General features: G+C 36.1%; 1 protein-coding gene across 10 annotated transcripts in view; it reads left to right on the top strand.

Moving 5' to 3' along the window:
- RGS7 (regulator of G protein signaling 7) overlaps positions 1–21,806 on the top strand; it is a 232,732-nt gene that overhangs the window by 184,950 nt on the left and 25,976 nt on the right. For 4 of the 10 annotated variants that reach the window (XM_015621722.1, XM_015621730.3, XM_015621723.3 and 1 more), the window contains exons 10-16: positions 4,993–5,067; positions 6,126–6,224; positions 6,956–7,017; positions 8,469–8,579; positions 9,047–9,172; positions 16,268–16,454; positions 19,206–19,295. In XM_015621722.1, coding sequence (XP_015477208.1) covers positions 4,993–5,067; positions 6,126–6,224; positions 6,956–7,017; positions 8,469–8,579; positions 9,047–9,172; positions 16,268–16,454; positions 19,206–19,295 — 750 coding nt within the window. Of the gene's footprint in view, positions 1–4,992; positions 5,068–6,125; positions 6,225–6,955; positions 7,018–8,468; positions 8,580–9,046; positions 9,173–16,267; positions 16,455–19,205; positions 19,296–20,558; positions 20,613–21,407; positions 21,489–21,806 lie in introns of all 10 variants that reach the window. The other 6 variants (XM_015621726.3, XM_015621725.3, XM_015621724.3 and 3 more) reach the window with 2 other exon arrangements.

Genomic DNA, 21,806 nt, shown 5'->3' with positions numbered 1-21,806 from the left:
ACTCCTAGAAAAATGACAGGAATAGCAGCAATGACAGAAATAGCAGAATAGATTGTTGCAGAATCCAACTTTAACATCTGACACTCAGAAAATTTCAAATTTTAAGCTTAATTTTTTGGTGATAATCTTCTATTTCGCATAATGTAAAAGAAAGATTTCAATCTCTGCTTTTTCTTTATGTTTGTGTGTCTGACTTTATCTTTTCCAGTAAAAGAGATGACCTGTCATCTGTGTACCCAGGTCCATAATTTGAATTTACAGTCTTTAAATTCTGAAAGCTTGGAGATCTTGAAATTTAGTATTTTGCAATTGCACTTAACACGTTAGCCCATGCCTGCCAAACAAATAAAAAGTATCTATTTGACAGTGTATTGACACTGAAATGCAATGAAATTGCATAAGGTATGTGAATCAATCTACCTAAATATTTACTGCTTTAATGAACTCTGAATTTATGGGTGTGCATATTGAAATGAGGCAATTATTTTAAATAGCACCTATGTATTTTTAGCTAAAGAGACTGAAATTACATTTCCTTAAATCAACCTGAGGTTTGTTTTTATGGGTTGAGAGCACACCACAGGCTGCTGCAGGGCCGGGTCATCAGTAAGGAAGCTAATACCAGTCTTGTTTCCACTCTGCTCTTGTGGGGTGGGGAAGGTAGAGAGATGAATTTCATACCAGTGTGATTGGAGTGTTCTGTAAAGTGGATTATTTGAATTTCAGTCCCTGCAGCTTCTGAAAAGTAGCCTGCACCACAGAAAAGTAGGCTGAGAGGGACCTCTGGAGGTCTTCTAGTCCAACTTCCTTCTCAAATCAGTGCTGACTGCTAAGGTGAATAAGATTGTCCAGGCACTTGGGTTAAACAACTTTTGAAAATCAACAAAGATGGATATTCCACAGCCTCTCTTATTTTTATTGTGAAGTATATTTCTTTATGGCTAACTGGAAATTCCTTTACTGCAATTTCAGATTACTGTCTCCTGTCTTTCCACAGTGCACCTTTGGGAAAGGTGCTCTCTAATCCCCTCTCTAGGCACAAAAGGCAGCAGTTAGCTCTCCCCTTTTGCAAGCATAGAACAAGTCTGTTCCTCCACTAGATTTTCCCATTTGAAATATATTTCTTATGTTGTTTATGGAGCTCAAAAGTAGTCTTGGTGTTCTGGAAGTTTCCATGCGATGCTGAGTAGAAAGAAATAAGCACTTTGCCTGCTGGCTAAGTTGCTAGTGCAGCTGGGTATGTGGTTTGTCTGCATTGCTGCAAGGAGATACTGCTGACTCATGTTCAGCTTCTCCTTCAGATCATTTCCTACAGAGCAGCAATACAGACAGACAGTTCCCAGCCTATCGGAATGCACGAGCTTATTCCCTCCCACATACAGGGGTATATTTGTCTCAGATACAAGAAAACTTCTGGTTATTTTGGCTTAAGTCGATTCACAGTTAAATTGCCATCTTTTTTGAGAAAGAAAAAAAAACACATCAAAACTTCAGCTGACCTAATTACAAATATTAATTTACTCTCTATTGAGCATTTTGCATTTTTTAGAATTACACCATAGCGAAGAAATTTTTATGCAAAAAGGGCATTAACAGCTGTTGATTTGGGCTATATGGCCAGGCAATAAAAAGGGTAGTTGGTTCAACTTTGTACAGCAAGCAGACTATAAATATTCCATCCTCTGCACTGCTTGGATGGAAATGTACCATGGCTGGGGCATGCCATTTAATGTAAATAATTAATTCTTCCAAAGAGTTGTTACAGGTTTCCTAAAATTAATACACTGTAGCACTATTAGAAGGGCTTAATTCATTTAGTCACTGTTGCCACAGTTAGCAGGGAAAGAACATCAATATCAATATGGATTTTTTTTTAACTCAGTGTAATCTCAGATGGCTGCTTCAAATGCCGGTGATAGCCAGATCAAAGCATGTAAGTTCTGGCACCTCCTCTGCTTACAGACAAGGCTTCTTCCTTCTTTTGTGTTTCTTAGCAGATTCCTGGTATGCATCCTCCTAGACAGCATCAGTAGAAAGTGGTGGTGCTTGGGATTCTTACTAATGTTGTTATCCAATAATTGAAATAGGGATTGAAATTCCTCTATATGTGGATTTTTTTAATATTATTTATCTGTATCCATTTATATCCAGTGAGTTTATCACAACTGGACTGACCTGTCCTTTGATTTAAATTAATACAAGGGCATTTGTACTTTGAGATAAGTACATGCTAAAAGATGGATGGAAAAAACCTAAGTGAAGGTATGACAGTTTTTCACCCAGACATTTAAAAATTGATGAGGACTAGATTCTGCCCTGGTTATGATCTTGCTGTATGATAAATTCAAGAAGGTCACAAGGCTTTCCTTTGTGTGTGTTGGGGGGAAGTTGTTTTCACACAGAACATTACTCCTGAAAGAAATAAGCTCTCCATTTATACATATAGAGGAGTTCTTGAGTCTTCCAGGAAATTTGTTTGAAAACTATTTACAGTATTAGTATGCAAATTATATACCACACGCTAAATGGAATTCTTGCAGCAGAGCACTCTGACAGGCATCTCACTATTTGAACTATGGTAGTACAGTTAAAAAAACAACACAAAAACACAGCTGGATATAATTGTATTCAAACACATACTTATTATGTTAATGGGGACATACAAATAAAATTAAATGTTGTCCAGCAAAGGTTTCCCCAAAAAGACTGAGTTATTTTAGCAAAATGTTCATATAATGCAACTTTTTGTGTTTATTTTAATTGAAAATATGTTTGATATTTATTCCTAAACATTGACAGATGAAATTTAGCAGCGTCAGAAATACAATAAAACCCATCTTGTATCAAGTATAATTTAATAAATGTACTTCAGCTGAGAAAAAATAAATTGTGTCCCAATCTACATTCAGTACTTTCAGTCATATAATTTAAACGAAGTTATGAGAACAGTGTTGTATAGAGATAGTGATACATGTCTTAAGCTCCTATTGTAACCACAGGTTGTCAGAGTAGTTGATGCACCCTTTAGCCACTTCCCCTTCTGCACTGGAGTTTCCTGATGCTTCCCTGCCTCCACCTTCCTGGGGCTGCTGTCCTGTCAGCTTCTCTTCAGTCCCACCTTGGTCCAGCTTCTCCCCCCACAGCCTCTCCTGCATGCCCCCACCCGAGCAACTTCACTTCAGCATGAGAGGTTTTAATCAGCCAGGTGTCAGAAAGAATCCACTAAGTGCTGTAGAAGTTCAGGACTGGGTTGGGCCTCTTTGCAACCAGCAGAAGCTTTGCCCTTGTGTCATTTCTAAGAGTGTCCCAGAATTTCTTGTCCCCCTGGCATCAATCTGCACAATTCTGGCATGTAAGTTACGCAGGCAAGTCGCAGGATCTGTCCGTACCAATTTACTGCTGGTGGGCTTGAAATCTTTAAAAATAAGATGCTTTGATGAGGTTTATGCCTTTTGTTCCACCCCTTTCCATTTTTAGGACGTGCTTTTAACAAACCATAACTGAAAACTGAACAAATAACAGTTTGTGCCTTATGTAAGTGTGCCTGCTATTTCAATTGTTACATTCAAAGGCTGTAGATGTTGTTAAAGCCCCTGCCTTCTTCACTGCCAGCTGCTGCTGTAATCCTAAAGTAGATGCACTTGTTCTTTTTAAACTTTATATCTCAGTATACTACCCTGGGAAATTGCTTTCTGCTTTTCAATTGACCATCATGCAGAACTTTGTATTTTTCAACCTTTTTCTTTGAGATTTGCAAGTTATTTCTGAGTTCAAAACCTCCCATTTTTGTTCAGAAGCACAAAAGATACCATCCCAATTCTGTGTGTCAGATGCAGTCTTAAGCATATTGTCTACTTTCTATCATTAGCAATGAGGAACTGTTTCTACTTCAAATGTTATACAATCAAATGCACACTAACTGATTACTTTAAAACAGAAACTTTATTTAGTTATTTATTTATTTTTAAAAAGCATATTAGATTAAAAAAAAAATCAGTCTGTTGCTTAGAATATTTTCCAGATGCAAAGTACTATTGCTCTCTATAGTGAAAGCTATTTTTTTATTAGCTATGTAAGAAATTCTTAGGCTATATAAGAAATTTTTAAAATTTTGTCGTGTTAAATATACAGTCACATCAAGCATTTTCCATTTTGATAAGAAGACAGAGGTTGTATCATTAGATCAATGATAAGTCCAGTTTGGCTGTTGGGCAATTAAATTCAATATCTAGCTACTTCCATTAAAAAAATCCCAACATACTTGCACTAAAAATCTGCTCCCACTAGAGAGCAGATTTTGTCGTTTCCACTCAGTGTCAAATGTAATCCCTCTAAAATCAATAGATAAAACTCACCTGAGAGCAAAACACTTAATATTATTTGTTTCCAGGAATGGGTAAAAAGCAGATTTACACATAGATTTTGTACTTAGAGGTAAGTGTCAAAGGAAGTTGAATTAGGAGAAACTAGAAACTATTTGTGTGCTTTGGGAGGCCACAGAGTTGTAAGAATGAACCATTGAAACCCAAATCTGATATGTTGAGAGTAATTTTGTTTAGACTGTCAATCTTCTGATCAGGCTGCACAAGCCTGTTTTATTGTTTTGGTTTGGGTTTTTTTTCCTTTCTTTTCTGAAGGAACAAAACCCTTTTTGGTACTTTTTTTTTAAAAAAATTTAGTTTTAAAGGGAGATTCTCATTAAAAATTTAAAACCACATGCTTCTGAAGTGAGCCTGAGGTGAATATTGCATAATTCTGTTTATTTTGTTTCATTAAGTCAACCATACTCCTTAGAGGGATAGCTAGAATGTAATGAATTACTTCCTTGGCAAAACCAAAGCAGAAACGGACTGGTTTCTATTACCTTAGCAATTTATTTTATTTCAATTTCATGGTGTGGAATTATTTTTTAGTCTTGCACACTGAAGAGGAGTAGCTCAGAGTTCCTTCACAGATTTAGACTTTTTCTTTTCTTTCTATTTCTTTTAATAGCCTGGCTGTGTAAACACTACTGAAGTGGATATAAAAAAGTCTTCAAGAATGAGAAATCCACATAAAACAAGAAAGGTAAGTATGGTTATTACAGCAAAAGCAGGAGGTGGAGGAAATTTATAGAATGAATTTCCATAATTTCTTAAAGCACTTTTTTCTTACAGCTGCAAGGAACAAATGCATGAACATATGTTAATATTTTATAAGCTTTTAGTTGAATTAGTATTAACAAATTTGCTAATGCTAATTAAATGCTATCACAAGATTCTTGGAGAAATACAAAGAGATTTTGAAGATAAAATTCATTTTTGCATGCTTTATTCATGTTGTTTAGGAGATTGAATCAAGCATATAAAAATGTTTCTGTCACTAATTAAGGAAAAACAAAATTAAAATTCAGAGTAAACTCTAACAGCAGTTTTTGTCCTGGTCTTAATGAAAAGAGTGTCTCTATTTTATAGTTATGGCCCAAATGGATGACTGGAAATTATGGAAGAAATTAGCTCTATCTAAACTAGATTGTAATTAGAGTATTATAACTTCTCTAGGAATGTACAGATGGATTGGCTCAACACTTTTAAATTCCTTGCAACATAACCATGTAGACTGACTCCCACTTTAAAGTAGTTTCTTTGAGGTGCATTTGCATGTTGACCCATAGAAATGTGTGTTTTAAGAAGGAAAGTGGATTTAGAGAAAGTTTTAGCTTGGCTTATTTATGATAGTGAAAAGTCCAGATTAATGTAATTGTAATGTAGACAGTAATTGCAATTTTGGAAGTCATCCAAATAATCTGTGTGTCAGTGTACCTCTCAGGATAGTCCACCTACCAGTGGTCTCCACTTACTGTAATAGCATCTCTCAGTGTCATTCCCCATGTTTACTATGATACTAATATAGAGACCTAATAAAAGTAGATCCTTTCTTGTGTGGCTTTATGGAATTGTGGGAGTTTGGGAGTCTTTATTTTACACTCCAGTGGAGAAGCACGACTTAATCTGAGTGCATGGGTTATTGCAGTTTCTTTAGGGGGAAAGATGATCTTGGCTAACTCCTTGAGCACAGTTACTATGAGTGTGTGTAGAAAGCATTGTCTGAAAGCAGCTGTCATTGTTCCATATTGTTTTGCATAGTCTGTCTATGGCTTACAAAACGACATTCGAAGTCACAGCCCTACGCACACGCCAGTGCCTGAGAGTAAGCCACCCACAGAAGATGAACTACACCAAGAGGTTTGGAACTTAACTACAAACCTGTACTTTTAAATGAACTTTTTAGGAAATAACTTTTTAGGTGTACACCCAAAAATTATTGTAACTGGGAAGTTATTCAAAACAGCTGTTGCAAATATTTCATAAACCTTTTCCTCATCTCAAGAGATATGGATTTGGGCATGTAACTTCATCAAAATTAATGAGACAAAACCTGAACTTTTTGTATCATGCATTAAACACCTAAAGGCAATGGGAAGTAGGCAATTGAGTGGGTTCTTTGTATAATAATCCCTTTAGCCCCTTCAGCTGCAGACAGCTTGCTCTTATTTCAACACAGACTTGAGGTTTGGGGGCATACTTACTACTCCGTGTAGGTTCACACTTGTATCTACTGTTAAAACTTTGTTACTCTTTGTGAGATGTTAGAGTCTGGAGAAGTTAAATGTCTGAAGAAGTATTAGTTCTCCTCAAAAATCTAAAAAAAGGCTAATTGGATTTCTGTTGATGAACCTTTTGGGAAAATTATGTTATGTTGGGCACATTTTTTGTCTCTGTATGATCTTTTCTATTTAATGGAAACTTCCGTTTATTTTAGAGCTATACTGGTGAAATGATGTTTTAATTCAGATATATTTCTCTTCTGTGCCCTAGGATAAATTAAGGTACAATTACAGCCCTAATAAAAAAGTTATAGAAATAGAGTCAAGCAATAAATTACATATAAAACTCTTTGCCTTCCTTTCTTGCAGATTAAGCACTGGCAAATGCAATTAGACAGACATAGATTAAAAATGTCAAAAGTTGCAGAGAGGTACGTATATTGTCACATTTTCTATTTTTTTCAATTAGAATGATAACTACTGGGGAAAATGTCGGTATAAAATAGCTTCAAAGAGCTATTCACAGCAAATAGCTCTTCAAAGAGAGACATGGGAGCTCAGATGTCACAGAAATAACTGATGAGAGTTTACTTTAAGTGGAGAAGTATGAAGTTCTTTTCAGTGATAAAAATATTCCAGATATTCCATGATACATTTCTGATAAACCCAAGTCACTGAAAGACCCTCTGCCCAAGTGATCACAAGTTTCACCTTTCACTGGCAGAGAGGCTAAATGGGAATAGGTCTGGGGTTATTGTTTAGATATTTCAAAAGGATTGAATTCATTCACTGATGAAGGAAGGAAACTGGCTGGTGTGGAGCTCAGTCAGTGCTTGAACAATGTGAGTTTGGGCTCAGATTGGGTCAGAGTTATGACACTGATAGGAATCTGTCTCCAAATAAGGCCAAAATTTGTCAGGAAGGGCCTAGAAAGCAAATCAAACAAAAAGCCCAACATTACAGAAAATTGAGCTGCATAGGGCTTAGTAAAGAAAATAAGGCCAAATACAAATTGCTCTTCATCTTCTCAATAAATTTTTGTGTATATATATCTGCTTATATGTGTGAATGTGTGCATACATGTGCAAATACATATAAATATTTATTTATAAAGAGAGCAGGTTAAGATTTTTTTTGTTTGCTGAACAGTAGAAATATAATTTACACTAAATATAATAGGAATTGAAAAGAAAGAATAGTTGTCCTCACTTGGCAATAATTTTACAAAAATTATGAGGCCAAAGGAAAGCAAGCATAAGTAAGGACAATGGAGATTACCAGAACACAAGCAAAGTTTTAGTGTGAGCAACTGAGTCAGACCAATTCCTGAATATTAAAAAAATGTGGAAAAGAAGTATTTATTTTTGAAAAAGCAAACCTGGGAATATTGTCCTTTGATTAGGAAATAATAAAAATATTAATTATATTTAAGAAAAAATAAAAGGAGTACTAGCAGCTGCAGGGCTAATAAATATAATTTGCATAACATGCAGTGTTTTAGAACAGATTTTAAGGAAACCGATGATTAAAACCACAGGGATATAAAACATGTTCCTTTATGAAAAAAAATGTGCATGGAAGAGGTTGTATGATCTAATTCATTAATGCCTAAAGGAACCTTAAATGGAGCTATGTGGAAGTATTAGGGAAGCTTATTTTATTTCTACTCTTGGTAGACCTGAGCCACCCCTCTGTCTTCAATGGTCCACTTTCAAACAGCTTGTGCAAACCTATTTCACTCTGAGCTAGTAGCTGCCTTCTGGGTGTGTGCACACACAATTACCATGGTTCAGTTGATGCAAGGTAACTTGTTAACCAGGGTAACGTGATCAGGTTTCTTTTCCTCCTGACATGACAATGTTTGATGCTTTTGTTTTCCTAGTCTATTAGCTTATACAGAGCAGTATTTGGAATATGATCCTTTTCTTGTGCCCCCTGATCCCTCAAACCCTTGGATATCAGATGACACCACTTTCTGGGAACTGGAGGCAAGGTATATAATTTAATTTCTTCTTTGGAAGTAAGGGAGTATAACATGCTTTTCTGAAAAGGTGAAGATTTCAGAAAGAGGTACTGCAGGAAAATACTGAGGCAGAAGGGCAATGCAGTACCCTTTTGGTCTTTCCAAAGTTTTACAGTTTTGTAAGATGGGAAGTCCTACAGATTAATAAATCTGTGTGAAATGTTACAGTAACCAGTTTCCAGGCTTCTAGTGTGGTGAAAAAAAGGTTTTTTAATTCTGATAACATTCCTGGTTGGAAATCTTTATTTTTCTGTGTATTACCTTCATCTTAGCAGTCTGTTTGCTCATTGCTGAACATTGCACAGTGAGAAAAAAGTGAGAAAACCATGGAGCTTTAGAAGTTAGTATAAATTATGATTAATAATTTAATTAATTGTTAGATTGTTAGAATACTGAGGTATTGCCCAATTCGGGTTCTGTTGTTTTTTCTTCTGTAGCAAAGAGCCAGGACAGCAGAGAGTGAAACGATGGGGATTTGGCATGGATGAAGCTTTGAAAGACCCTGTGGGAAGAGAGCAGTTTCTGAAATTCTTGGAGTCAGAATTCAGTTCAGAAAATTTAAGGTAAATGAGAGATACATTATTTTATAATGTAAGTTATATTAGTATTTTGCTTTGTTTTTTTTTGTTCCTGATACTTTCTGATTTTTGACTCCTTTAAAAATATTCCTCACCTTTCGGAATTAATTCATGCAGATTGCTGCCCACTTTCATGTACAGGCTGAGAGAAATATTAACATAGTTAACAGAAACTCACATGAAGCATATTTTTCCATTCATATTCAAATTTTGGTCAAACTACTTATGTAAGAGCTTTTCTCTCAGCTTGTCTTTTAAACAGGTATAAAACTGACTCATTCAAAGCCTGTTCAATATATTTAATCAAATATTATGAGAAGAGTAAAATGAAAATAAATAAGTTTAAAAATAAACAAAGGATCTAAAAGTAAAATCTACAGACTTTCATCAGGTTTCATCATTGGTTTCTGGGGATCATTTTGAAAATCTCAGCCAATATTCTAGAACTTGTGCATGTGACACAGCTGAAGTTGGGTGACATCTATCTCTCAAATTCCTCACTAACTGTAAAATGGAAAAGTGTTCCTAGAGTATGAAGCATGTAGGGCATGTTTTTGAAAGTGTATTTACAGAATTACTTTCAAGTGAGGGGAAAAATTATTTGATTTTAAAAATGATGGTCCATCCATTGGTTAATAGCATGTTTTGTTTTGCTGTTCTAAGAAAGTCATATTTCAGTAAGAGTTATTTCAGAGAGATTAATAACAGCCCTTCTATAGACAGACAAATTAAGCTGAGCATAGTACAAAAATATAGGCAACATGTTTTTCTCTTAATTCCACCTTCTTGTCAGATGTCATACGTATCACTTTCCATTCTCCAATAACATAAGTAGTATAAATCCTATTTGCATTTATGTTCTAGAACTCAGAATAATCCTAACCTACTTTTTTCCTATGCCAATTCTCACTCTAAAGTGGTGCAGCACAGCTATTCATACTAAAATTATGCTTTTGTAGCATCTTACAAGCAGCATTTAATATTTATGGTGTTGATTTATAAATGCTGATTAATTGCACAGATCTCCTTGTTGTTAATTTAAATTTGTCAGCAGAATAATTAGAGTTGGAGTTCTTTAAGTTGCTGACCGTGTTCATATTCAAGCATTAATTTTGCATCACAAATACAGCCTGACCTGTATGTGTATGTTGATGACTTAATTTGTCACAGATGCAGATTTTTCTTACTAAAAACTCCAGTTGGTAAAATGAATTTTTAAAAATCAGAATAATACCAAGAAAAGGAAAAGTATTTTTTTAAAAATTATTATTTAAAGAGCATCCTGGTAATTTATTATGGAGAGCAGCTGTTCAAACATGAACCTATTGAGCCCAGTGTGTGCTGCAGTTTCTGGTGCTTTTCTGTGATTAATTTGTCTCTCTGCCAACTAGACTGTTACTGCATAATCCCTAACTCTTTCGTCTAATCCTATTTACAACACTAAATACAGGCAAACTGCAAGTAACTGATCTAGAAAAATTCTCTCACGTAATTTCTTCAGAGATGATTCCTTGACATGCCATCTACTCTTCTGTCTCTTCTTCTAAATTCTTAAATTTGCATTATAAAATGTCTGAGTAATGGTGGATATGATATTAAAGGCCAGCCAGGGGATAAATTTGCTCTGAAAAGGTGCTTTCTGTGATAATTAACTGAAGGAAAACTGCCTCAGAAGCTCAGAATTATGTTTGTAAATTCCCAAACTGTAGGGAAATAAATACATTAGGTTCACATACTAAATTTGGGTTAGAAAACATGAATTTGTAAAGCTTTTTGTGCATGGCTGTCAAAATGTGTTAGATGTCAATAACAGAAGTTAAAAGCTTAATGATTTCAAGCATTACCACTAAATAAACCTTAGAAGGCGACCACTTTTGTTGCTCACCTGTTAACCCCATCATGGTAATTTGGAGGTTTTTAGTGGTATTTTTTTAATTTTTATTTTGACAGCCACCTTGAGAAAAATAATTATGTCCACCCACATCTTCCCACTGCAACAAATTCAACTCAAATCAGTTGCTGGTTCTTGTACTTTTACAGAGCTAATCATAAAACGTACAACACTGCCAAGCCTATAGTTGGATAGGCAGCTGGCACCCTGCTTTTGAGCTTTCAGACCGAGTACACAGGATACAGCAGGGACTGCAGGCACGACAGGAGCTTCAGTATTAGTAGATTAGATGTTTTATACCTCATTTTGGTGAAACAAGTACCAAAACTGTGAAACGATAAGTCTACCAGATACATCATTTCTATTCAAGTGTAGTGATGTTATATAGCAAAAATCCCACTGTTAGAGTTACGTTAACTTCAACTGAGGTATCTGACAATATCATTCTTGGTGGATACAGATCCTGTCTCAAAGAATGAAGGAACTTTAGCTGTGATTTAATATTAAGGATTGTGCAGTGATCAGGAACATAACCAGGTTTCTCCTTCTTACTTTGTATCTCTGTGCTTTTATCTTTGGCTGTAAATGGAGCTTATTAGTATTTCCCTCTCTGAAGGAGTTTTGAAAAGCATAGCAGAGGAATAAAACTGTCTAAGCAGTTCTATCGGTGCAGTAACTTCATTACAGTGTGCCTGCAGTTGGCAGGTTGGATTCTGCTCTCACCTAATGCAGGGTATGACTTGTGGTCTCTTGTTACCATGCAGATTTTTTGGAAGAATTGTTTTGTATGCTGCTCAATACACAGAACAAATAGCTAAAGTAACATATATTTTGGATAATAGATTTATGAAATTCCCAATGCCTATTACAAAAATGGTGAGCATTGTTTTAAATGCACAAGACTAAAATTTGAGTATGATCCAGTACTATTGAGCTTGGTCATAAGGTTTTCCAAGTACTAAAAAAAGTACTTTTCAAAGAGAATGAGTTTATAAAATCAAACTTACTGCAGCATGGCACCTGGAGACCTAATGTCTTTAATTTCTGTAGGAAACTGTATTCCTTGTCTTGTCCTTCCTTTTTCTGTAGTGCAGAAGAATTCTTTGGAAAGTTAATATTTGTATGCTGAATATGCTCCCAACTGTTTATTTTGTAGGAATTGGAGCCTGTAAAGATTAAATCATTTCAGACCTGCCAACCTGAAAACCTGTGCAAATCCTAATGCAGTATTGTAGTAGGTGTGATCTCCAGAGCAGCTCTAAGACTGAAAAACCTCCTTGGTTAGTGGAGAGTGGTGACAGGTTAGGTTCCATGATACACAGAAGGAAAAGCCACTGGACCCCTTGCTCCCTCCTTTGATGCTCATTTCTTAGGTCTGCAATGTGTGACTAGTAGGTAAAAGGGACTTTGCATTCTTGTTGTCCAGAAAAAGAAGAGAGGGATTGAGAAATTTGTTAGATTTGGATGTTTTCCCTCAATAATTTTTGTCTGACCATTCCCCTGCAGGCTGACAATTTTTGAGGTGTTTATCCTTTACACTGGTGATTATGAAGCCCTGTTGTGGACGCTAAGAACTTGACCAAAATTTAATCCTCAAAGCTGAAATTGCATGTGAGTTATTTGTCATTCAGACTCAAGCTTAAATATCAAGTGCCAGCAATCTTTCCATTTCTGCAGAGTAGATGGGAAAGAACTAGTTGCAAGATTTAATGAGTTTCTCTGTCATATTCTTGAAATCCTTCAGTTCTACTATGCCTTGAAGCTTGAAGTTGTAGTTGGCAAGGTGGACTCTAGAAATCTGAGAGCTGTGTTTCCTGCCGCTGGAAAAATATTACATGGTTCTGTTAATAGAGCTTGTTTAGGATTTTGTTTGCTTTTTTTCTGAAAGTGCTGAAAAGTCTGGCCTCTTACTTGTTGTGTCACATGCACTGAGTGCTAAGTTCACATAATTCTCACTTCAGTGTTTCCACACTGACTGTACCTCACACATTTCATGGAGAACCACTGCAGCCCTTCTCCCACTCTTTGTTCCTGTGGGCTAAATTTAACTGATTAGCTTGGTCTGGAATCTGGCTGCACCTGACATTTAGGTCAGTTGATGGGACAGAAGCTGTGTTGCAGCTGTGCTATTTATCCATGAGGCCACCATGGCTTTGAAAGTAATCCAGCTGTAGGACATAATCCCCAGATATCTTGCAACATGTGTTTTACCAGTGCATGTGGCTGGATGTACTACTACCATACACTACACACTCTCACTCTGCTGTGTGTCTGCTGTGTGACCCAGCATGCTGTGTGACTCCAGCAGCCCAAATGCTGGAGTAGAAGACAGCAGTGAGGTTTACACTCAGCTACTCAGGTCTCTGTTCAAACAGTGCCGAGCATCTGCTAGAAAGGGTCTCCATGGCAAAAGCAAACTTTTACCCACAGGAGATGCAGTTTCATCCAAGGGCAGCTGAGTTCTAGTTCCTTACACTAAGTTGCACCAAGTCAGTGTACTACATTGCCCAAAATGCAATTCCCCTTCTCCCCTCTGCTGCCCTTGCACACAATTAATGTTGTGGACCATGTCCTTTCTGCTACAGGAGTCTTCCCTTGCTCTGGTCACAGCTCATGAGGCAGAGAGCTGCAAAACGGTACAGGGAGCTCTTCTGATTTGAGGCCCTGTGCTGAGGTCTTGTTGACTCCATTTCAACTTCATCTGTGCTGTTGGTTGCCATGGGATATTGGAAAAAGTCATTTTTGAAAATGCATGAGGGGGCAGCCCTATTTTTTGTCATTTCCTAACTTTGAATATTTGAATTCAACTCTCTGTGGGAGGAGGGCAGGCATCTTTTCTTAAAAGATAAATAAGTAGATCAAAATCTAAAAATGTGTCTTGGCTGTGAAATAAGCACCCTAGACATAACACAGAAATCACAATTCTTCCCACTGTTAGAGAGGTTTCTATATTTAGAGTTTCATATTTTTACTAGAGTCTTTGAAAGCTATTGTTAGAAGGATAAAATTAAATTAATCTATCAAAGAACCAGTGTTTAGCCTGTAATAATAGGTCTATACAACCTCCATATTCTATGCTGCAAGCATAGAAGTTAAATTTATTGAAATTTATCTCCCATCAATTTCCCCATAAATGACTGTAACCCACTATATGAAACCAGTTTACTTGCAAAAAAAATAGCATCCTAAGGCATGTTTGCAGTGACTTCCAGAATTATTGGCAGTGGTACAATGGAACAAAAAAAGGAAGTGACATCTCTGAGCTAGATCTACATGATGTCTGCAGGGAGATAGAAAATGTGTGTTTACAGAGAGCATCCTTCCCTTTAATTTTTGTGTTCCTTACCTGACTTGGAGACACATGAGTAATCAGTCAATCCCAGAAGATGTGCTTGAAGGGGTTAGCACTGCAGGATATGTGCTTTTAAATGCAAATATCGAAAGCAGCTTAAGGAAACCAAAGTAGGTTGCCCAAATTTGAGAGAGTGAACTGAATTAGAGTTTGTGAGCTTTGCAGCTTTGAAACTTGAGTTATCAGGCATTTCTCCTTGCTGCATGGCCATCAGATTCCCAGGATACATCCCCATTCTGCTCTGTGCAGAACTATGTTCAATTCACACTGTAGTTCTTATATAAAAGTGGTGCTACCCATAAGTTTTGAAACTGGAGTTCTATTGGCACAGATCCACTTTGTGACCTTGGAGAAACCACTGTACATTATTAATATATTTGCAAAGCTGGGACAATATTGCATCTCTGTCTCTTGGAGAATTTTAGATGAAAAAATTGTGCTTATGTACTATTGAAATTGAAGGTTGTAGAAATACCTAAAATAGTCTTCTTGGTAGTGAGAAGCTGACTATACTATCTGTGCTACAAAAAAATTTCAAAACTGTGAAAATTTCAAAAGGACTGTGAAGGAATAATTGCTTCCTGATTGGTAATTTTTCTCAAGAATATCTGGTAATAGGAATACTGTAGGGTTTGCTATGCTTTACTATCCTCTCTTAAGTGTTTTGCAATAATCAAATTAGAATTTGGATTGAGGGTGGTATCATTATGCTTTCTTGGGGGTCTGAGTACAGTTTCACTGTTCTTCTATCCCATCCTTGTTGAACTCAGCTAAGAAAGCTTAAGTTGATTTCACAGTGCGAGTAGGGTGCAACCACATTTTAAAGGTGCACCCAATTAATTTGTGAGCCTTGGAAAATCTAGCTGACTTCAAAGTTAAATCACTTCAAGGCTCAGCTTATCCATTTCATAGCTGTGTCAGAACAATAATGAAAAGTTGCAATGGTATATATTGCATGTTTACTGAAGTCAAACTTCCATTGAGTTCTTGGATTTGGGGGAGAACTAAAAGGTCTGAACCGTGTCTAAGAATGGGATCCTAAATTAATTTAGGATTATTTTGTTCCATGAGAAAGTCTGAACATCAATAGAAGAAACAATGAAATAAAGCTTACAGCTAGTTAGCTATGATCATAAAGTGCTCAAGACCTGTTTAGTGATCTTGCTCCAGACTGAATGAGGATACAGTGAACTGGCTGCACTATATATGGCTGCCCAGTGTTGTTTTGCTCAGCAGGAGAAGAGAGAATATGTAATTCCATTCAGCATTTTTAGCAAAAATATGCATATGAATGGAACGCGGAAAAGAGAAATTAAATTATAATTAGCAAAACAAATGCTTTTCCAATGTATGCATGGTTTGTGGGTAAAAAAAAAAGAGTTACATGGTTTAGGATTTAGTAGGACTCAGAGATTCATGTAGATAGCAAGTATATAATTATATATAGCTTAAAAGTATATAGCTTTTGAAGGAATGTCAAAAAGTGGTCCATTTATAAATAATATAAGCCCTTGTGGTTTGGCCAAAATGAAGTCTCAGTTTAATTCCAGCTAAATCTAGGATCTTCCTGTAAGCATGTTACCATACATAAGTAATGAAGATTTCCTATCCGTCCCATGAAGAGCCTTCTAATAATTGCTTCCTCAGGTGCATTGATTGCCTTGACAGTATACCAGAATGCTGGTCCCAACATAAAATCACTCAGCCTTTTCTTATTTTATCATATGTAGATGAAAACTTCAGTTACTTAATTTTTTTTTTAAGAGCAAGGAAGAACAAGAGTACTTCATTAGTGGTTATCCTGAGCTGGAAGTCAAGGTGCTGTGTTGTGCCGTAGGTTCTGGTTAGCAGTAGAAGACCTGAAGAAGAGGCCAATCCGTGAAGTTCCTGCTCGCGTCCAAGAAATCTGGCAAGAATTTCTTGCTCCAGGTGCACCCAGCGCTATCAACCTAGATTCAAAAAGTTATGACAAAACCACTCAGAATGTGAAGGAACCTGGAAGATACACATTTGAAGATGCTCAGGTCAGTTTGCAGTTGTGTTTATGGACATTGGAAAAGGAATATTGGCTAGTGAAATCTATATACAGAAATGAGATGTATTTGGGAATTAAATGATAATTAATGTTTTCTGTTTCCTAAAATGCCATTTTGGCAATGCAAATGTGTAACTTTCTTACTTTCATGAGGCATGAGAAGTTCTTAATGAAGGTTCTGTGCTTGAAATAGAGTTTTCAAGGGGACTTTGAATAGAGGAAAGAATATAGTGAAGAAAAAATTAAATACTTTTGTATGAAATGCAACACTTCATGTGACTTATAACTTATTGTTTCATCTTTGAAGACTTCTGAGAAAAGCAACAGAAAATAATTGGATCCACAGTAAAAGTAGCAGAACTGGTATCATCCTCCATTTTCATCAGCAGCCCAGTGATGAAAATTTAATTATTAATGCAAAGTGAAATGGTGTCAGAAGGAGAGACTGAGATCATATCCCTGCAGAATATCCTGCATCTTGATTATTAGGTCATCATCTTGGGAGCTGCTAATGGCCCCATGAAGGAGAGAAGGGAATTGAATTGAGGCTTTCCATTTTTTGGGAGAATGCCTCTTCCCTAAATAGGAAGTGGAACAATTTTACCTCCTTTTCATTTTTCCATTATGAGACTAGCAACCTATGAAGAAACAATAAAATTTTCATAAGACCCTATGAAATAGCCACTATTTTGAAGTACTCTGCATTAAACCAAACATACAGGTTTTGCTTGCGTCTGCTGACCCCTGGAGATTTAAGAATGCAGTGTATAGCAAAGACATAAATGGCAAAAGTAAACAATAGAGCAAGATTGAAAGTTTTAAAAAAATATGTCTCTGCAATAGAGTGACTAATGGACATTTAAATTCCTTGGCAGTATTATTTATGTTTTTTTTAATACCTAGTAAGTGTAAAATTTCAATACCCTTTTACTGGCAGATTTATCTCATAATTTTGTTCTTCATTTATAAAAGACTTGGAGTATTCAGTATTTATGCAATCAGGACTTTGCCACCTGGAGAGGACCTCTGCTTAGTTCATCAAGTTCAGCAAAAAACCTTAAACCTGGAAGCCTTAATTTCTCTGGAAAAAGGACAGGCTGCTCCTGCTGTGTTCTCACTTGAAGCTTCAGGAGCTTTAAAGTGTCCTGCCTGAGGTGAAGGGTTTTGTCAGGATTAGGGCTCTGTCTCTGCAACAGTCTTTTTTTGACTTGACAGCTGGGAAGGAAACTGCTGGTGTGCCATTCTGGCAGTTGGTGGGTCATTTAACTGTTGTTAAAAATGTATGGAAAGCATTTCTGGACTGGAGATACTGAAAGATGAAACTCCATGTCAAATGCAGACACATAAGTAAAATGGGACATGTATGTAAAAATAGCCCGATTGCACTAAATATGTGCATTAACGTGTCCTGGCTAATGTGTACATTAACAATAATAATGCAGCCCAATTTATTCTTGCTTTTACAGGCATATTTCTTGTACAGAAATTAAATTTTAATGCCTATCACCACTTTTTGCTCTCTGTTAACTGCATTCATTGTCTGCTTTCACAGACACTGAGTGACAAAAAACTTGCTCCAACTAAACCAGTCTAAATTCTGAATGTACATCAGAATTTCTCTGCTTAGTGTAAGAAATACAATGAAACACATGTAGAATAATTTTTAATACAGCAAAAATTAAATATCAGTTCTAATTTTACCTTGCCTTAATATTTAGACAAGGTGTGGGGAGTTCTGCTTGAGGTTTTTTTGTTTGTTTGTTTTGGGGTTTTTTTGTGCTCACTAATTTTATGCACTATCAAGCTGAGAAACAGTATTTTCTTTCTAGTTTGTTTGCTGTTTCCCAATTGCTGGGCAACAGGTTTCCTACAGTAAAAAATAGAATTTGAGTAAAAGAAAAACTCCATGAAGATAGCTAACGTGATTCAGGATTTTTAAAAAATATTTTTGAGAGTGTTTAATATTCTGGTTGCTTTTTCTACAAATCTTTAGCATATAATCAGAACTAGAATTTTCAGATGTTCTACATCACAGGTTTTTTGTTTCTCATCTTTTTCAGAAGTTAGAATGTTCCAAAATTAAATGTTTTTTAAGCTGCACTTGTCATTTATTTTTTGAATGAAGGTTTCCAAATTTTCATAATCCTCTGAAGAATTAATATCTTGAAAATTAGATTAGCCTGGAACAGTTTTTCAATTTACATATGTATTTTCCTTTTTATATTGTTTGCTGGAGAGCAGAGTAAACATCTGTCAAAGGATGTTTTCAAGAGTAGCCAGAGGAAATCCTCAGTAACCTAAGCATTATATGTGGCGCTGAATTGAAAACCTAATACCTCTACCTAGCCTCTGAAATCACAAGAGTATCTCCAGAAACTAATTCAGAAAATCTGATGAGGAAGGACCCACAGCTCATAATGTCATCACTTAGCTAAACTAATAAGTAAGGGGTCTGAAGCTAGGACTCAGTTGTCAATTCTTAGAAAATAATTTTGTACTGGAAAATTTGGTCTATAAATTAAAGATAGGCGTGTTGTATAATTATACATAAGAAATGGGTGGGATTTTGGCTTTAAGAATAGAAAGCAATTAAGCCTTAGCTTCAGAGCTGAAACCTGCTCTCCTCTAATACTTCCTATTCATAATAGTGCTAGCTGGTGTACATTCCACAGCCAAAACATGCGGCTACCTCCCATTTGTCCTCTTCTCTGGGAGTAACAGCTCCTCTTTTCCTTTTCAGGAGCACATTTACAAACTGATGAAAAGTGATTCTTATCCTCGTTTTATACGATCCAGTGCCTACCAGGAGCTGCTACAGGCCAAGAAAAAGGTATTGGTCCATCTTGCCTTTGTCTTGCCACTGTGCAAAGCAGTGGTTATGTTTGCAACAATACTCAGTCTTCTCTCCCCTGTGCCAGTGCAACTGGATATCTGGTAGGTGACCAGCTTGGCGTTTTTGGAGGGTCACATACACACAGGAGTTCAATATACATATATGTGTATATATCCTGCATGCGGGCATGTTTCAATAAGTTAATCTAGCAAAACTTATTTTTATTTTTACATCCCATATTGTACTGTTTTTCTCTGTTATGAAGCACCTTAAATTGCAAAGTGCTTTACAAATACATTAAAAAAAATAAAATAAAATCCCAGAAGAATAGTCTTTCATGTTTGCAAGTTTGCTTATGTAATAATTGTTGTTCTCTTTATTCCACCTATGAAAGCTACAGAATGTGTTTAGAAACAATATTATTCATATGAATAACTTCTAACTTCAACTATAAATATAGGGGCTTCCTAATTTTGTTTCTTTCCCTATTACTACATGAATAGTTTTGAGTAGGCTAGGAATCTGACTTTGAAAGACTGATCATGTCACACTTTGGCAAACAGAGGTTCATGTCTTGTAATGTAATATTTTCTTAGAAAACTCCAGATTGTGGAATGGGTTCTGAATAGCCACAGCCCAGAGTATGTGGAGCAGCTTTTACAATGCAGATTTCCATGATGATAAATAATTCTCTTAGTGGGCTCTAAACAGTAATCTCCTAGAATCCGTTGGGAGCCCTGTGCCTTGCAAAATCAGGGCCTTGATTGTTACTGGAACAAGGTAGTTATTAACACCGTAGCATTCTATTGTTAATAATGACAACCTAAAATTATCTGAAAGTACTGTGTGATTTTGTTTTTTGTTCAAACATTGATTTCTGAAGATCCAATATAGAGAGAGATGTTGAAAATACCAGAAAGCTTCAACTGTCCGTGTGAAGTCCTTAAGTTTGTGAATGTCAGTTCATTAACACAAGATGTGCACTTCATTATTTCTTTTTACTTTCAGTTTTTCTTTAAATTCAAACCAGTTTGATCCCCATGAAAAATTATTTTTGTCGAGTACTATATCTGTTTTGCCCATCCCGTTTTGCCAAGTCCCATTACAGCCTCATACCTGTGTTTGCTTCCTGATTTATACAAACTTTGTTTTTCAGTCCACTGTTACATCAAACTTTCTTTTCTACTCCATTGTTCTTGCTTTTCTTTTCCCCCTCCTTTTTCTTTTTGTTTCTTTTGTTTTATTTATTTCAAATTTAAGTTGGAAAACACTCTGGATCGTCGAACATCTTTTGAGAAATTCACACGCAATGTGGTAAGTTTGTTGCCTCGGAAGACTAGTAAGCCTGATGGGACGTCCTTCTCCCCTCCCCCTCACTGATCCCTACTCTCCCTTTTGCTTTTCTAATTTGATGGTTAAAAGTTTATTCATCACAGCTTGTGAATTTTCCTGGGAATGACAGCTTTATAATGTGCTTTCATTACAACCCCTCCTCCCCTAGTCCCTTTCCCACTGATCTCAATTGTCACACATGGAGGAATGGACCTTTGGGAGCCATGCTTTTTGCATTAGGAAGCATGAAATTAGTCACTTTTTTCCCCCCCTCTATAATTTTAGTAAAAATTCTGTGAAAACATGCTTGATGTTGTTTCTTTTTCTGGTGCCTTGTAAAATACTAAGTCTAAAACATTTGAATACATTGGATTTCCCTCATATATTCTTTTTATTTTACTAAAAAAGTCTTTGTCCCCCTTTTTTCAATTTGGCACAGGGAAAAAAAACAATAATGTTCTTCCCATCTTCCTTAATGTCTAACAGCTTCTACAGGACCAAAGAATTCATACAGTTTATGTGCAAAGGTTTGATTTGGATTCATTTTCATAATGGACTACAAGAACTGATTTTTTTTTTCTTTTAAATGTATAATTTTCGAAAGCTATTTCTCAAAGACAGAAAAAAATGAAGGCTGGTGGATTTTGCCACCTGCCAAAAGATCCACTGATTTCGTGATACTTGGGATTCTTTTTACTTATCCAGTTTCTTTGGGATTATTTTTTTTTTACATTGTGAAAATTCCAACTAAAGAATTCAACGCATTTATTTTTGTAGGGCAGAAACATCCCTATTTTTCCATGCCATAAAAACTGTACACCAACACTGAGGGCGAGCACTAACCTGTTATGAAAAGAGGTAGAAAGATCTTGGATTATACTCGAGTTTGTCTGCATTGTCTGTTGAATCGTGCAGGTGACGCTGCTGTGTGTGTGTGTGTGCGTCCGTGGCTTTTTCTGTGACCTGGTTAGTGGAGCTGTGTGTGTTGAAATGAACAATATGAGAGCTTTCAGCAAAGATCATGGTTTTTGTTTTTTCAGTTTCTAGGGAAGGAGAAGCAGTTGTCAGAAACTGTCTCCCCTGCAATGAGGCTCAAGAGTATTGCCTCAAGTATTTAAAAAATACATTTATACTTTCCAGTAATCAAAATAAGAAACAAACACAGTGAAAGTTTTG

The sequence above is a fragment of the Parus major genome, chromosome 3 (assembly GCF_001522545.3).
Source record: "Parus major isolate Abel chromosome 3, Parus_major1.1, whole genome shotgun sequence".
In the NCBI taxonomy this organism is placed as follows: Eukaryota; Metazoa; Chordata; class Aves; order Passeriformes; family Paridae; genus Parus; species Parus major.
The sequence above is the reverse complement of the archived record's forward strand: the minus strand, read 5'-3'. Positions and strand labels throughout refer to the sequence as shown.